This window comes from Oryzias latipes, chromosome 18 (genome assembly GCF_053564925.1).
Source record: "Oryzias latipes strain Hd-rR chromosome 18, Olatipes_Hd-rR_3.1".
Lineage (NCBI taxonomy): Eukaryota > Metazoa > Chordata > Actinopteri > Beloniformes > Adrianichthyidae > Oryzias > Oryzias latipes.
Window position 1 is genome coordinate 30,597,240 of NC_136254.1, and position 18,505 is coordinate 30,615,744.

An 18,505-nucleotide genomic window follows, 5' to 3' on the forward strand; every position below is an offset into this window, starting at 1 on the left:
TTCTGGTCGCCTGAAATGATCTGCATTGTGAAAGGCGATTCACTGAATGAGTTTATTACATTTTTTTACCATGAAAAGTTCTTTTTCGTAAAACAATAGAAGGCTACAACATCATGAAAAAGGCTGCAGAGCATAAGCCGGGTAATTCTCAACACTGCAAAAACTTGGAACATCTCAAAACCGAATTCACATAAAAATCCGTCGGCCAAAACGCTCGACGGACGCCAGAGCGCATCGACGAATGACGAACGCAAGAAACGCGTATGAATGACGTAGATCACGCACGTGTCACGAAAGACGGAAATGTCTTATGTGGAAACTGGGAAGAATGTTCGTAGTGGCTGTGTGACACGAGCCTAAGAGTTGAACACCATATAAACATGAGGGTTGTTTTTTTTTTTTTACTGTTTCAGGCTTGTTAAATCTATATTTAACACCAATTTTTTGGTTTCTTCATTTGACACGATCGGCTAAAGTCGTAAATTGTCTTCTCTCAGTTCGAAATTTGAGCTAGAATCACGTCACCTAAGAGTCCTGCTTTTCTTTTTCTGCTTCTGATTGTGAAATTCAGGACTAAAGGGGAACTACTGGATTTACAAACCGCAAACGGACATGATTCACGGATTACTTCCTTCACCGGTCGTGTTCGTCCCACGAAGACGCTCCTAAACAATATTGCAGTCTCATAAACTACCACTTCCCTGCATCTCAGCCGTCTGACGAGACGTGTTCTCGAACACACGGCTCTGACTGACGCCATGGCGGTGTGTCATCACATGTGTTGTGGATCAGGCCCTGATCAGAACCAGAGGGGTGTCGGAGCGTTTCAGGAAGAGCGCGTGTAACTCATGATGCTGATGGGAAGCGTTGGCTGTTGGACGTGCGTGGAGCGTCCCGCCGGCCCCTGCGGCGCAGACACAAAGCTTTACGATGCTAGCGGTGTCTTGCCGGCACCAAGCTGTGCAGTTGTCAGCGGGGGATGGGACACCTGGAGAGGTTTCTGCGTGGACGTTGGTGTGACGTCACGGCGCGGTGCTGACCCAGCAGAACACCAGTCTGCCGTCCAACACCCTGTTTGTTGCACTTCAGCAGCCTGTAACGGGATAGAAATGGGACGTTCTGAAGTGGCGCTTTTTCGGCAAGCTGGCTACGTTTAAAAGGACGAGCTTTAAAAGATGGGCAGAAACATGCCACACTTCCTGTGTGATCGGCTGATAATCACAATCAATGCATTGGCACATATGGAGGCAGTGGGAGACGTCTCCTCCTCCAGGTTCTGCCGTTTCCATCCATTAGTTCTGTCCGTTTGTCGTCCTTTGCTTTCATTCTTGCTCCCGTAACAAAGAGATGGCCACAGCGGATGAAACTCCTGCAGCATTTAGTTAGCGGCAAATAAAGCAAAGCCGGATCGTCTTTCTGTGGACCGGTCCAGAAAATGTTCTCATCCACGAAATGAACCTGCTACCCCGCCTTTGTGCCAACAGTAGCCCGGTTAGGCTCCAGCAGCGCTGTGACCCTGAAAAGGATAAAGTGGGCTAAGAAAATGGATGGATGGAGAAGAATCTGAAGGAAAATTTGGGAGAACCTCACAGCAGAAGCACACGAAAAAACATTCTAGAAAATAGTGTCTATTTAAACAGAAAACAGAGAGAAACAGATGAAAAAATAGCATATTTGAATAAGAAGATAAAGCAAAACAGACATGATGGAAAGGTTCATCTGTCTTATTCTGTTTTTGTGGTTCATTTGTTGTATTTTATTTGTTTTTTTGGTGACAAAAGTCGTCAATGAGGAAGCCTGCTGTAGATTGAAATTATGTATTTATTTGTGTTTTCTCCTTTTTTTAGTTTCAATTGAGCTTGGTCTTTATCCTTCAGCCAGAACACTGTTTTTATAAATGTATAGTGTTTCAACGTTTTAGTGTAATGTTGAAACCTCTAATTGAAAAATAAAATGACTCAACACAGTAGAACTTTTAGTTTGACGTTGAGTCATGGCATCTGACCTTAAAACCCTGAAATGTTGGATTAGTGGTGAAACGTTTCAAGATTGAAGATGTTAAGATCAGATACCAGGACTCAACTTCAGGACAAGGTCACCTGGATGAATGAGAATCACCACCGACAGCAGACCTTTGACCGTTGAAAGTCCACAAACCAGAGCAGAGCAGCTCAATCCGGTTACTTGAGATCTACCTCCATGTCGGTTTTCCAGCTTTTCCTCGACTTCTTGCTGCTGATGACCTGGATCAGGTGTGTTCAGAGTGACCTCAGTCTAGCTAGCTGCATGCTAATCTGGCTTCTAGTTCCACTCTGTATTGTGTAGGGTCAGGGGGTGAAGGCAGGCAAGAGTGCTGACCACTACACCACCATGCACGGGCCCTAAAGGAGGTAAAAGTGGTTAATGCTAAGAATCTACTGAGCAACAGTGTCATTAATAAGCTCTGGTCACATGACCCGTACAGGTACATGAGGGTTTTTGGGTTGTCCGGAGGGTCGTTGAGAGGAGTGTTCACTACAACCTGACATCCACAACATTCTTGTAGAAAAAAAGGTTTTCGCTCAACATTGAGCGGTCAACAACCTTTCTATTCCGTGCCGACCGCCTGCGTACAGGCTTTTCCCGTTATTCAACGATAGACGCCCCGTATCCACCTGTAAAGGCAGTTGGGACTGAGGTTTAAGGATGTACCGTGAAAAACACAATCATAACGACAGCACTGAGAGAAGAAAGAGAAAAAGAGGACAGCCGAGGATCACCTGGCGCCAAACAGTAGAAGCCAAGCTGAGAGAATTTGGACACACCTGGGGAACAACTGAAGGACCGTCAGAAATGGAAAGATGTCGTTGCTGCCCTAATAATCTCAGGGCATGAAGGGCAGTAAGAAGCAGAATAAAATCCCCTTGCTGGTTCACTGTGGTGTAAGTGACGCCTCCTATTGGTTACGATTTGCCTCCGAGGTGCATCCCAATCACCGGTTGGCTCGTTAAATTTCTCACAGCCTCATCACCATCCGTCTTCACCGTGAGAACCCTCAACGTTCTCATCTATTTCACACCAACATCAAATCAAAAAGAATCCCAGTCAGAATGTCATCAAGCCAAGCTTTAATCAAGTCGTCACACACCGACCTCGAGGAGCAGCGGGAGAACCCACATCCTCGCTCCGCTCAGAAGTCTACCCACAAGTCTCCATCCAGACAATTTGGCACGAAGAGGGACAGCCACTTTGCTCCTTCATTAGTTCAAGAAATCTGCATGATGGAGCGGACCGCTGAGCCACAGCCGGTCTCTGACCTCGGGTCCCCAGGGCATCGAACATGCCACAGGCTCGGGCTTCCTTCGTGTTGGAAGGAATCCAGAAGTTTCTCTGGAGACGCTCCTCGAGGAATGTTGCAGAACTCCGACGTGTTTCTGTCCGTACGAAGAGTTGGAAAAAGTTCAGAGACAGATTGATGACCTCACAAAATCAGCCTCGTTATTCTCTCGTTAGATTTTCTCAACACTGCGAACGGCACATCCTGATATCCTTCATTAGCAGCAGATCGAATTCATTTGAGTTTCTGCTTGTTTTTACGGAGCGAGTGGAAAACCTCCATCTGCTTCTGAAACCAGCCTTCCGCCACATCTGGGACAGCTGCTTCCTCTGGATTTAGTTGTTGTCCTCTCGCTGCTCCTGCCTGGTTGTGTTCCTGTGTGTGTGTTATTGTGCGTTTGCAGCTTTATGCTGGAGGCCAAAAGGAGCTAGTAGGGTTCAAACGGGTGTCGTAAAAGGTTTCCGATCTTTTTCCAAAGCAGGACCTGTTGGTTAGGGGGTTGAATCCACCAATACTGTTAGAGATAATGTCTGATGAGGGGTCTATTATCAGAAATCTACTGTCCGACATGATGTCCGTCAATGTCTGACACCTCAAAGGCCTTTATCCCACTTATGCCATGGTCATTCACAACAGAACTAAATATTCAATCAATTTTTAGTACTTTTTTTCTTGGCTTTTTGTCTACAGGTTGAACCGCTTTTTCCCCAAAAGCGGACTGTTTGGTACGTGCTGCGGCACGTTGTCATGGTAACAGTTGAGATGGCATCGACCTGGACTGCAGCGGCAAAGGAAAGCGTTGTGTCTTTGCTGATGGTCACGATGGGCTAAAAAAAAGGATCCGTTTAGGGAGAAAGTTTACGTCTCACCGCTTGTTGTTGTCCAGATGATGAAGCTAAAGTTTGTTTTAAAGAAGCCAGCGCCGTGATACAGAACATTTAAGTTATGTGACCGGAACTGGTTTTTATGTGTGCATTATCACTTTTTAATGGACGCCCTGCAGCCAATCAGAATCAAAGATTCAGTCAGACTTTGCTACAAATAAGCTCCACTTAGTTTCATCTCAAAAACTAACTTGTGGTTGAATATTTAGAAGAAGATTTTTAATATGGAACCAACTAAAGCAGATTTCAAAGTAAAAGGAAAACGTGAAGAGAGAAGAACTGAAAGTGTCACAAACTGAAAAAATGGAAAGGTGTGTCGAACATGTTTGTAGGTTTTAAATTTAACAGGAAAAAAAGTGAAGTTTGGCACATCAGACACCATTTTTTTAATTTATTTGTTTGTTTGGATGTTTTTTTGTTTATTTATGTGATTGGGACAGCGCACATCAAGGAACACTTTTGTATGTGCAAAGATCTTTGGAATCAGGAAACGTTATTGTCATTTTATCACATGATAAAACGAAATTAGGTTTTCTGGTCCCGACCAGCCATTTACATTGAGACACAAATAAATAATATAATATCAATGTGATACGGTGTGGTTCCTGTTGAGTATTGCACAGAAAATATGTTACAAATTGCACAGTGGAGAGAGAGTATGTTATAGTCTTTGCTTTTCAAGTTGAAAAATGTTTTTATTGTTTGTTGCATATTTATGAAAACTCCATAATATAAATAAAGTTTAATTTGATTCAAGTCAGTGTTAAATAGTTGTAGGTTTAATTCAATGAGTTATATCGCTAGAGGAAGACACGCCCGCTTGAGAAGCCTGGCCAACGGTGGCGGAGCGCGACGCCATCTTGGTGAGGTGGTCGGCCCCCACATGACAATGATTTCTATAGCCTTTAGCGACATCTAAGTAGCTTTTATATTATATATATATATATATATATATATATATATATATATATATATATATATGATTATAAATATATATTAATGTATAATATATATATTATATATACATCATTTGTTTTTGTAAAAGAAGAGAAACAGTCAGCCTTAAAAGCTCAAATTATAATGAAACATGCATAGTTGCAGGACTTCTTACAGATAAAAAAATTAGTACAAAGAATTTTTTAAAATAATTTCAAAACATTTAGAAGTTTTAGACCTCTTTGACATGTAATTTAAATTATTTAGAAAAACCCAACAATAAGTCACTAATAATAATAAATCAATGGTAAGTCAATAAAAATAATAAATAATATTAATAAATAAACAAAAAGTCAATAAATAATAACAATAATAAATAATAAATAAATAATTTAAACAAAAAGTCCAAAAGTTAACAATAGATTTACCCTAAAGAAAACAAAGAAGAACAATAGATTTATACTAATTCATGTGAGTGATCAATTAGTGTAACACAGATGCTAACAGATGCAGACAGTCTGGCCTTTAATCAAAATCTGTTTCCACAAATGTTTGAACACATCCAGACTGTATTACTAGTTGGTAACCATGGTGATCCATCTGGGTTAGCTCTTTTCATAGCTAAGGCCCACTTTTTCCTTAAGTCTGAATCCAACCTGCAAGAAAAGTTCAGTCACTGAGTCAAAAAATGTATAAATCTATATTACTATAATAGCCTAGTCCTAGTATACTGTATTCAGGTTTAACATAATAAAGTTTACATTTATGTCAACACCAAATTATACGTACATCATGCCTACATGCTGATAATAGTCCTGCAGCATCATGCATGTCAACATGTGTACTATTAATGAAGCCCCTGCAGCATTAAAAGAAAAAAATGATATTACCTGCCTGTGAAATGTTCTGCCTTCCTCCTTCATGGACTCATTTCTCTGATTTTGGCGGTTGAAACCCGCACAATGAAGTGGCATTTTGCAAAAAATGTGTTCACATGCATGCATTGCAGCAGTGACTTGACCTCACCAAGATGGCGGTGCTCTCCTCCCATGACGAATCACGTGATATCTCCTCTAGTGATATAACTCATTGGTTTAAAGTCCTCCTGATGACCTGGGGAAAAAAATTCATCCTATCCAAATTCAGCAAAAATCCAGTTTAATCCATGATTCCTGGAGCCCCGCCCCCCTCATATTTGGTATCATTGAACAGCCCCAAATGTCCTCTGGAGAAACCAAAAGGACTTCATTCATTTGCAATAATGCACATTTACATCAGTGGTCCCTAAACAGGATATACCTAGAACACAATGAGACATTACATCAAAATAAAAGCGCATCAATAAGATATTACAACTGTAGAAATGACAAAATCACATTTCTGTTGTTACACTTCAATCTGACCTCAATGTTCTGCATGAGATTGTTGCAGTTTTGCGTCTTGAACAACAAAGTCTAGAATGTCGTGAGGAGTAGATGCCGATGAAATGTTTTAAAAATCAGACTTTTTATTTTTAGCTTCATTTTGAAAATCCGAATTCATTGTATTTTTGTCATTTGGTTCTTATAAAAATCTGATTTAATCCTTCCAACCCCAAACCTTTGCCGTCACTTTTATTCCCCCTGATTTTGTTTTTAGATGTTTTGTTTTTGGTCAAACCTGGAAGACATTTTTCATTGTGTCCCGTAAACGGCAGCAGATTTATATTTATTTAAAAAAAGAAATATCTGGAGGGTTAAAAAGGAAACAAAGCGTTGTGACTCTGCTTTTTTCTGCTGTGTTTTTATTTAATCAGCATTTCTGTCAGTGGAGGAAAAAAAGCGACTTTTAGGCTGTTTTCTCTACGGTGTTGAGCTTTAACTGAGTTCAGATGGAGGTGGGAATGATGCCTGGAAAACCGTTTGGCCCAAAACTCCCAAGAAATAATAGCCGTTTAAAAAGTTTATTTAACTTTAAATTAAAAAAAAAAAAGTCTGATTCTAAAGTCATGATAATAAAGGTTGGATTTAATTTAAAAACATGAAGAGAAGGTTTGGTTTCGGCTTTCTTTGCTCAGAACTTTACTCGCCAAAAGAGATGTTGTTTTTCTTAAACCAAAAACAAGAAAGACCCGTGTTTGGGGAGAGTGGTTGCCATAGAAACGTTGACTCAGACGGTTGAAGCGAGCGAGTGTGACGTCAACCATGGAAAATGATTCACTGCAGCGGAATTGTCCGTTCCCTCGCCATTCTTCTGCGACACAGACCCTCGGTAGGGGTGTGGCCTTCCAACAAGCTCCCGCCTGATTGGTGGGAGTGGTTGCCATAGAAACAATGCCTCAGACCGACTCTGACCATTCCCTGCTGGCTGACGTCGTCTAGCTCCGACACGGCGGCGTCCACACCGTGAAACAAATAGCGCCAGAACTGACTTCCTTTGGTTGGAGTTGGAAGTAAAGAAATTGCTGTCGGAGACGTCGCACTCACTCCGTCCATGTTTCTATGGCAACCACTCTCACCAATCAGGCGGGAGCTTGTTGGAAGTCTACTTCAAAGCAGGCTACACAAAATCCGTCCATCAAACGTTGGAAGTGGGGGGGGGGGGGCCCAGCAGGCTCCACCTACTTTTTACTGAGGCGTCTGATTGGTCATTTTATAACTTGAACTACTGGGGAAAATAAAACAATTAACAAGAAGATGTTCATAAAAAATATCTGACCCAGAACGGTTATTCTGAACAACAGAATGACTGACAGCTGTTTATTTCTCTATTGAACTCTGTGGGATTTTGGTTTCTTGGAACCAGCAGGTACTTCCTGTTTGGGGGAGGAGTCACTCGGTCCAGTTCTCATATACAGTGAAGTGTTTCCCATCAACGGCTGACCTGGAAATCCACTGGAACTGCAGCGGATTACATTTGGAGTGACGTTAGACCTGAATGTCAACATCTCCGCTCTCTGAGCGGGCCTTTCTCCCTTTGGCTGCCCTCTTTGTGCTCGCCGCTGTCACTTCCTGTGTCGCCCTAAGCCCCGTAAAGCCTAAGCTAAACACCTTGGCTGTGAAAGGTCGCGGCGGGGTCAGAGGAAATTGAAAACGTGTTCCCCGGCAGCACATCATCGCTCACACAGAGGCTCTGAGGGGAGCGGGAGTTGGCTCGGTGTTAAGAGCTTAGAGGGACACGGCGTTGGAATGTGCAGATAAGGCGTCGGAGCTTTCACAACGACACGCCGGCCGCCGCTACACCAAAGGACTAATTATCCAGCTCGCACACGTCCTCCCCCTCTGCGACCCCAACCATTACACCAGGGGTCACCAGCCGGTAAAGCAGCAGAGGTCAACTGCGGCTCCGGCGGAGGGTTTTCAGATATTCAGATCAGATGTTGAAGCAGCCGTGCTCTTCGCCGTCGTGGGCGGAGCAGGAGGCTGCGAGTCCCACGTTTTGGTTTTGGTCATCGGCTCTCAGAAACAACCGGATCCTCTTCCGGCGGGTTCAAAGGGTGAAGCGTGTTTTCCAACAACTGTATGCTGGGCTGTGCGTAACATTCACACATCTGTGCCGCATTTTCACTGCGACGCAGCTTCATCATTCAGATTATTCCCAGAAACGAGTTAAAACTCCGGTCAGAGAGACGAGCAGCATCTCAGACTCTAGCACCTTCAGGGAGTCGGTTGTTCCTCACCTCATTTAGAGTTTAGAGAGCCACTCTGATGAAAATAGAGCTTTTGGGGTTTTCAACATGATGGAGGACATTCATAAAGGAAATTAGGCTGCATTTCTGCGTTTTTCTTTATTCCAATTGTAATTCAGGAGCCGACGGAAATGCCGTTGGGGAAAAGATCGTATAAATACGACGAGCTTCCTGCTCCATGCAGATGCATCCACTCGTAGACGACTACGTCCGTGTGCGTCCTTGTTTTTCTCTTCAATCTGCTCGGCTGACGGCTCCAATATTGGCCGCCATTTTTGTTGGACCGGTGGCGTTGGCTGGGGGGTGTTGGGGGCTGTGAGCTAGCAGGAGAGAGTGTAAACAGATGGGTAACAGGAAGTGGGGACGGCTTTACTCGGCGCCAACAGCCCCCCCCCCCAGATCAGGGGCAAACCTTTAATGAACTCCTGCCGCTCTGCAGAAACTATATCCTAGAAAATGACCTGGGAGGCAAAAGGCCTCATGGGAAAAAGTCGTCTTTTTGGAGGAAAAACGCTTTGTTTCTCTTCTCAGATTTGATGGCTACCCGACCTCATCAAGCATGAAAGCTCTTTGTTTCCATGGAAACCATCTCAACTATTGGTTCCAAAGATGAACTCGGTCAAAGATGGGGGTGGCAGTGTGATGGTATGGGGTTGCTACGCTGCTTTCGGGCCCTTTAGCGACCTTTTTCTGTCCTCCACTTCCCACTCGGGAGATTTGGGGTTCTGCGGCAGGAAAAGGACTCCAATTCACCAAAAACAGGTGAGTCTTTGAAAAAAAAAAAACTGAATGTAAAGTTGGCATTGCAGTGGTGTAGTGGTTAGCCCTCTGGCCTCAAAGGGAGAAGGCCCTGGTTTGAATCCCGGCTGGAGTTTGCATGTTCTTGCACATCTGTGGGCCAGAAAGATGCTTCTAAGGTTCATCGGCGCTTTTTTTCCCCGTCAGAATTACGTGGAAAAGTTACGATAGACTCAAGTTCTTTCGCCTTAATGAAGGTTTTAACGTGGTCCAGTCGATATTTGGAACTCGATCAAGTTTCAACGCCTTAAGAGGATCAAATAATAGATTCAAATGAAAATTCTGCAAAGAAAAGTGGAAAGGCTGTCGTTTTCCCCAAATTCTGTCTTTTTAAATGTTTTTTTTAAATGTTGACTCAATTACGTTATGGCTAAACTACGATGGTATGATGGTTCAAACTGTTATACGTCTATCTGGCATTTTCAGAGTACTTTTAAATCTGCACACTGAATACATCTTTTCAAAATAAAAGACATCCATGTATTTCTTAAATTCTTTTCAGTCCTAACAAAAAATGTAACATCATCAAAACGTAAATTTAAAGACTTCATTGAAATGAATACATCCGAGTACGTAAAAGTATTATACAATTTTTTTTATTAAGTACCGCCCACTTGAGTTTAATAATTTTTTTAAGTAGTTTTTTCTCAACAATTATTTTGACTTTAAATTTTTGTATATAAATAAGTTTGTAATTTTAGGTTTCACCAACTCAAAATTCCACTTTGTTCAGTAAAATACAAAACCTTGCTTGGAAAATATTGCCTTTAATGTTTTAAAGTAATATCACAGAAATACTTTTCACATTGGGGAGTCAATGGTACTTATTTTCCAAATGAGCATAAAAGGGTTAAGCAGAATGTAAAGGTACAGACTTTTCCAAGTTGCAAAAGAAAGCGTCTTCTATCCAAAATAACTCTACAGAAGGAAAAGAAATGCTGATTGAAGGTTCAACGCCGACAGTGACCTCACTGCTGGTCACTAACCTCAAAATAAAAGCTTCCGTTTGTCACAATGACCTAATCTGTCAGGAGATTGGATCATTGATCAGAAAAATCAAACCAGCTTGAGGTCAAACTGTAACCAGAAGATGAGACGGCAATGACCTCACCACAGCAGAGGTTCCTGTCATTCACTCTAGTAGAAATAGTTCTATTCTGAGCTGACACTCCCTTAAATCAGTTTCAGGGCCGCTGTGATTCAGCCGCTGTCATAAGTGGGACGACCTGCACTCTGCATGCAACCACAACTCTCAGGCTTTTATTGTGAAATCCAAAAGAAAATCTAAGCAAAAACTTCAATGTATACAGTTTCTGGAAATGTTTGCTAAATCAGAGGAAGTCCTGTCGACTCATTTGAATAGTTTTCTGATAATTTGTTTTTTCTGAACCAATTCTCACTGTTTCTGTGAGATAATAGTTGATAGAAGCTTTTTAGATGAATTTAAATGCATTTAAGAGATAAAATAAAACGTTATCAGCGTTTAATCACCTAAAGAATGTAGGATTATTCATGAAAAATGGTTTATGAGCTCACACATACAAACTGATGATGTCACAGCGGCCAAAACCATCAAAAGTATTATGGGGCCAAAATATCTTATTAGGCTAAAAGAAGTTCCAAATCCTCTACCTAAACCAAAAAAAGGAAGTGTGGCGAGCTGTTGCTTGCATTTGGTTTTTATTTACTAGAATAATGTGAAAATGTATTACACGAATCTGTCTCAAGCTGAATGAAACACTATAGCATATGCTATGACCATATAAGGAATATGGGCGTAGCTAACAAAAAACCTCCGTCGCTACGGAAATCCAAAAATGTACTTTTCCCAATTCTTCTAAAAATGAGATCCACTTGTTCCTCAACCCCAGGTGACCAAAATATAATATGGTTGCTATGGAGATAAAACCTACAGAGAAGCAACCATTTTAGGAAAAAAAGCACTTTGCAGCTTTTGTGCCGGTGAGGCCTGGTAGAAACGGGACGGAAGTATGTAGTGGCTGTGGGCCACAAAACGTTAACTGTGGTTATGGTTTTTCTTTTGTCTTTTTTTCTTTTGGTCTGTTTTTGGAGTCCTGCTAACCCAAAACGAACGGCAAAAAAAGTGAAATTTAACTTTAAAAGCCCAGAAGACAACATTCTCCAGGTTTAAGCCGACTTTTAAAATTAAATGTTCAAATCATTTTGACATGCAAAAAAAAAAAGTGCTTCAATCTTTATTTTGTGGTTTCAAATATTTTAAACTTTCAAACAAAATAGTATAATAAAGAAAGTTAAAGTTAAAATTTATAAAACGTAGAGTTTTGCTTGTAGGTCACTTTTTCTGTAACAAATCCATAAAGTAAAGAGCCAGAAACATTTAAAAAAAGACTTTAAACGTTATTTTTAACCAGTGGTGCCCAAAGAATTAAACATGGGGGAGAAACAGATGTTTCAAACTTGGCGAAAGAAAAATGCTAAAAAGGAAGACAGAGAAAAACACGCAAAAAAGTGTAGGTCTAGACTCTAATTGATTGTGAGTTTTTTTGTTTTTAGTTACTTGTGAATGAAAGGTTTTTGTGAACAAAGGCATCATTAATGAGTCACAAACCTGTAAAAGCAGGAGGAAATAAAGGGAAATTCATCTTCATCTGATGTCATAGCGGCTGCAGTGCCGCTTCCCTCCGCTAGGCGGCAGCCTCGAGCCGCAGTCCACCAAAACAAGAGTTTGCGCGGAGAGATGAGGAGCAGGAAAAAAAAAGATCCGGAAAGCCTCTGGATGATGGGCTCAGAAAAAAAATGGAGAGAAAGAAGAAACCAACGAGAAGACGATGAAAGGATGCCAAAGAACGAGGGGGGGGGGGGGGGGGGCTCTTTGGTTATGTAACCACCTGTGACACCCACCGCCCCGGATCCAAAGAACCTGATAAATTCCCTCATGTGTTCTGTGGGGATCAGGTCGTTGCGGGGGGAGGAGGGGGAGGCCCATGTGTGACCCTTACTTAGCTGATTAACGCGATCAAGCAGCGTTGACGTAGGAAGAGGAAGAGGATGATGAAGATGAACAGGGGAAGTAGAAAGAACAAACGTTTCATCTACATCCATAAGGAAGGAAAACAGTTTTACGCACGGGCCTCCAACACTTCCACTGATCTAAACGGTTTCTTCTCGAACTGTGTTTCACTCAAAATGATAAAAGTCACGTGACTCAGCCACCAAATCTCCCCCAACGTACTAGAAAGGAGCGAAAACTCGTGCGCAAAGGCGCAACGCGATCTGCCGCGTTTCCAAAAAATAAAAAACAAAATTCACCTCTGAAGCCACGTTTGACCTGCAGCTCTGTGATCACACACACGTCGGTACGGGTGTGTGATCACACACACGTCGGTACGGGTGAGCCCGCATCCGCGCATGGAGAGCGCAGGTGAGCGGCTGCAGCGCGCGCGCGGAGTTCTGCAAGCTGTTGCTCCTCTGCGCCTGGCGCCGCGCCAGCCTCAGCACGCTCCGAGCCTCCTCTCCTCTTGCGCCGCTTGCCGCTCACTTTACACCACCAACCCCTCCCTTTGAGTGTGTGTGTGTGTGTGTGTGTGTGTGGGGGGGGGGTGCTCCCGAAGCTGAAGGAGGTGGAGCAGAGGGGAGGGATGGTAGGGGGGAGACTCGCTGCCTCTTTGGCCGTAGCTGCAGCGAGGTGGGGTGGGGTTGGAGGGGCGCGACGGGAGCCCTTGGCCGCCCATTCGCCTTCCAGTTGCCTCTGCGCTATACAAACACTCATTGGTGCCTCCGGCTCCACGCACGCACATTCTTTTACGCACACACACACACACACGCACGCACTGAGGGTGACTTGTAGGCACCGAGAGGGAGGGAGCGAGGACCGCGCAGAGGCAGAAAGGTACACAGAGAGGAGAGGAGACGACAGAAAGTGAGAGAAGCAGAAAGAGGACGGAGCATCTCCTGCGCACCTTCTCATCCCTGGAAGTTCACGGATCTCCACAGTGCGTGAACTCCTCGGGTTTTGACCCACAGAGATCCAAACTTCTGCAGAAGATTTTTGACTTTCTTTTCATTTTTTACTCTTTTTTTTTTTTTGGAGTTCACAGAGACGCCACTCCTGGAAGATTTTATTTCCCTCTTAAGCCAAGATTTTCCATCTTTGCAGAACTTTGAAAAAAGTTCATCTCTTGTGAGCTCTGGTGCTCCGCTTCACTTTTTCCACGTGTCTCCCGGCGTCTCAATCCAACTGCAGATTTTTCCTTCACTCCAAGTAAAAAAAAAAACTATAGGACCCATAGCAAAGACTGAAAATGACATTTCAAACTGCAGGGTGCTCCTCAGCCAAGAGTGATTCCAGTCATCAGCGTTTAAGCCATTAAAGGGTTTTCCTTCAAAGGCTGCCGGCTTTGTTCCACCTGCAGCATCTCCGACTTTCATTTCCTCTTTCGAGGCATAGAAACACTTTTTTTTGTTGGTTTTAAAATTCAAATCAAGAGTTTGTGAGTGAAAGAAGTCCCAGTGCGCACACTTCATTCATTCTTTAGAGCATCTCCAGAGCGCGCGCGCAGAGCAGAGCGTCTGAAACCGACCTGACATCAGCCCCCCTCCAAAAAACCAAAACAAAAAACTTTTGAGCACATCCATCTCCAGATTCTTCTGCTCCATCATGCTGTTCGACAGCTTCGACCTGGTGTCCGCTCTGGCCACCCTGGCCGCCTGCCTGGTGTCCATGGCGCTGCTGCTGGTGGTGTCCCAGCAGCTGTGGCAGCTCCGCTGGACCGCCACTCGAGACAAGAACTGCAAGCTGCCCATGCCCAAAGGCTCCATGGGCTTCCCCTTCATCGGAGAGACCTGCCACTGGCTCCTCCAGGTAAGAATCGGAGGGGGGAGGGGGGTGTTGAAGCGCGTCTGCACTTTGTCCATTATCCAAAAATATGATTTTATTTTTTAAATAAATGATTGTTGCGGCTGATTTGGAGGATTTTGGCTTCATTCCGTCAGTTAGTTTAGAGAGGTTTGCGCGCCGCGCGCATACGCGCACTGATGGGGTCATCAAAGCGCTGCACTCCGTCTGTGCGCGTCCAGCCGTCCGAGATCTGATCCTTCTCTCTCAGCGGGGATCAGATCGGCTTCTGCGCAGGAGCGCAGCGCGTCACCGCGGCGCGCCGCGGGGTCAAACTGCGCGTCTGGTGCGGTGGTGAACTGTTGACGCAGCTGGAAGACGGGGATTGCAGGGATTTCCCGGGGCTTGTTGTTCTGGAGTAAAGTACTGATCGGTTCGGAAGGATGACGGCGCGGATCCTGCGCGTCCCGGCTGCGTTTGGCACACGTTCCGGCGCGCGTCACGCTCCAGAAATCACTCAGCAACTCCGATTCCAGCGCTGGTAAGTTGACTGACAGCCTGTTTAAAGTTGCGGGAGCAGCAGAGCCGGCAGCGCGCGTGCGTACGCCACAAACAGTCCCAGTCATTTCATGAAAGCGCCTGTTATTCACGATCTCTTCGTTAAATCGTCACAAAAACGTGAACAAAAAATCCACAGAGTCAGACTCCCAAACGGCAGCGCAGGACAGCTCAGCGGCGTTGGCGCGTGCGACTTGAAACTCGCGGTGCTCCTCTCGGTTTCATCTGACAGCGCGCGAGACGCGTTGCCGGAATACAACCGAGGCCCGCGGCCAAGCTCATGATGGTGAGGGGATAGATAGGTGGTGGTGGTGGTGGTGGGTGGTCAGACAGACAGACAGACAGACAGACAGACAGACGGAGGCAGCGCGCGGCTGAACTCACAGGAACCGACTGGATCCAGACGCCTGGAGAGCCGGCAGAGCTCTGGCTGCTGCGTCACCGCTGCTGGATCTGGATGTTCTGAAGTGAGATCAGAGCGAAGGTCGAGGAGCGAACGCACCCAGACCTCCTAAATACAATGAAAGATGAGGCCAGATGCTGCGTTGATCCTCATCCACACGGTGGGAACTATAGGGTGGGTCAGAGGAACCTGATGGCACCTTCATCCTTGTTTCCTCTTTATTCTTTGAGGTGGTCTTCTCAGTATCTGGAGAATGTTTTACATCACTGGTTCAGAACTTTTATAAAAAGTCACAAAAATAGAGAAAAATCTTCTGTTTGTGTCAATATTTGACCAAAAAAACAAAACAAATCAAACTGTTTTTTTACCTCAACATTCATTTTTTAAAGTTGTAAATATTGTAGATGTCACTCAGGTTTAAGTTCTCTCTTGCTGTGTCTCTGTTTCACCACTGGGGGTGCCAAAGAAGCATCTTACAGGTCAATCACTAAGTTCGAGCTTTGAAGAAGGATCATTGAGTGTATATGAGAACTGGACTGTGTGAGTGTGACGTCGCCCACAAAAAAATGGCTTATTTCTGGCTCAGTCACCGTTTTATCGCCGCCATGTTGACTCTCCAATCAGGAGTCAGCTTGTTGTAAGTCCACACCCACTCGAAAGCAAGTTACGCAAAATCTGTCAATCAAATATTCTGAATGTTCAACTTGAAACCGCCTCCTTCTATTGAGGCATTTGATTGGTCAGTTTATAATTTGAATAATTTAAAAATACTTTTTTTTTAAGAATTAGAAATAAAACATAGAGTAAGAATGATTATTCTCACAAATAGAATGACTGAGTAATAGCTGTTTATTTGTCTGTAGAAGTCTGTGGGATTTTGGGTTTTTTGGTGTCACTTCCTGTTTGGAATGCCAGGGAGGAGGGGCCTCTCAGTCCAGTTCACTTATATAGTCACGAATAGAGTTCAAAGAAAAGCAAAAAAATAATGTTTTTCATCGGTTTGGAATGTTGTTTTTCTAGATTTACCCTAAATCTAATCAAGATGTTTTTAAATGCTGTTATAAATAAAATAAAAGAAGAAATTAGTACCAATAGTGGTGCTAACGCTGGTTAGCTAGAAAGCACTCACTTTTAGCTAACCCTGCTGCTAAAAGCCATTGAATTTTTCAATGTTGTGTAAATGTAATGAACATTTCCAAATTAAAAATAGTTCAGATGAAGCTTTTCTATGAAATACAACAACATGTTGTCCTATTATTGCTGGATCTGGGTTCTGCTAGCTGTGACATGTTGCTGCTAACTCCGGTTTAAAGATCTACAGCAAACAAAATATCTCCACCTTTGAGCTTTTTTTGGTGTTTGCGGTTGATGCATGAGGATGTGGGAGGAGCCAACAACAGTCCCAGCTGCTGGATTTGTTGCTCTAGTCTCTTTTGGAAAAAGGGATCTGAAAAAGTGCAAATTAATGCGAAAATGTGGCTAATTTGTCAACTTTGACCTGAGTGTGAGTTGAAGTCTTTACCACACGGGGGCAGCAGAGACAAGTTTTAGGTTCTGATATCCGAGTATCACAAAGGCTTTTTTTTGTCTTTAGAACAGACTTTCGTTAAACTTTTAACACTGGAGTTGTCGCCGGCAACACACGCTCCTTAAACGACTGTAACTTTAAGATAGTTTACGCAATTAATGTGACTTATGTTGCATATCAATCCAAAACTGCTTTTCCCCATATTAGAATCCTTTGGAATTTCGTTAATTATGTATGGTTGGGAAGTTACGAATATTCAACAAATGTCAACACTGGAGCTAAAGCAACTTTGCGTTCTGCAACAGTGGACGTTAGAATCAGCTAATTTACTTTTATTGCGTTTACACTTCCCAACTGTAAAATGTTGCACATCAGCGCAAAGCTGCTTTTGTCAACTTCAGAATCTGTAGGAATTGTGGTCATTGCATAAATGGTTGAAAAGTTAAGAAAATTCAACGAACTGGAGCTAAAGCAGCTTTACGCTATTAAGCATAAGTTTACGTCAGAATCAGCTGGTTTTTGTAAATTACGTAAACCCTTCAAAGTGTTGCATATCAGCTCAAAGCTGCTTTTGTGCGCTTCTGAATCCATTGGAATAATGTCAATTGTGTAAACAGTTGACGATAATTTACCCAACGTCAACATTGGAGGTAAAGCTCTGGCGTTACAGGGTTAGCTATGTTTAACGATTTTCCGCCAAACCAACGACAGACGATGAGAATAGTTTAGTTTTAGCTAGGCAGGAAAACTGTAACGCTTGAATGTATTATGACAAAGAATCATTGTGTTTGTTTATATATTTCCAACCTAAACACTAAATGTCATAACGTGTGTGTAGAGTATACACCTCCAGTATAGTTGAACCTCAGCAGGCATGCTCACGCAGCAGTGCACATTTCTGTGACGGATCCATTTGAAAGCGATCTGTGGTTAGAAAAAGTGTTATGACTGTTCTGCCAAAGAGCTGTCTGCTCTGGTTAAGAGCCTGAACTCTCTGAAGGGACGGTGCCAAGTGGGAGCGCTACAGAGCAGCGACACGCACAGACACTCCGGGACCAAGAACTGCATACCTACGTTTAGCTTTTAAACCAACGGGTACACATGGAAAACCATTTATATCCATTCCTGACATAAAAGAAGGAGTAGTTGTTGAAATCTGGATGTTTCTTTCCAAATGTTAATATGATGGTGAAGTGCCCTTAGAGCCATTTGTATTAACAGAGTCTTCTCAAATAAGAAGTGAAGAAAAGTAGAAAAAACGAGACACGACATATAATTCAAATTTCAGTGCATCAAATTTGGTCAAAACACGTGTTTCAATAAAAAATTGACATTCAGATTTTTTAAATATTTGTTTAACAAGATAAATCTTCACCAATTTAATCGCATACATCACAAAGTCTGTCTTACTGCTTTGATTATTTACCTATCATAAGTTACCAAAAGAAGGAAGAGAGTTTATGTCAACCAGACATGAAGGTTTTCTTTTTCATGGAACCAATTTGTGGTCCAAATAGCTGAATAAGCTCCATATTGGTGATACAGGTGAACATCTGCACCTCCGACAGATCCAGGTACATTTATTTACTTTATTTAGTT

General features: G+C 43.2%; 1 protein-coding gene and 1 long non-coding RNA gene across 3 annotated transcripts in view; one reads left to right on the top strand and one right to left on the bottom strand.

Moving 5' to 3' along the window:
• Positions 1 to 5,637: 5,637 nt before the first annotated feature.
• On the bottom strand, positions 5,638 to 6,283 carry LOC144987245 (uncharacterized). Of its 2 annotated transcripts, XR_013651118.1 has the most exons (3): positions 6,163 to 6,283; positions 5,926 to 5,995; positions 5,638 to 5,792 (listed from the first exon to the last, which is right to left on the bottom strand). It is a non-coding gene; the product is annotated as an uncharacterized LOC144987245 (long non-coding RNA). The 2 variants fall into 2 exon arrangements; XR_013651117.1 differs by lacking the exon at positions 6,163 to 6,283 and having other exon boundaries at positions 5,926 to 6,062.
• Positions 6,284 to 14,240: 7,957 nt separating this feature from the next.
• cyp26b1 (cytochrome P450, family 26, subfamily b, polypeptide 1) overlaps positions 14,241 to 18,505 on the top strand; it is a 34,852-nt gene continuing 30,587 nt past the window's right edge. Inside the window, exon 1 of the mRNA NM_001278821.1 lies at positions 14,241 to 14,444. Coding sequence (NP_001265750.1) covers positions 14,241 to 14,444 — 204 coding nt within the window. The remainder of the gene's footprint in view (positions 14,445 to 18,505) is intronic.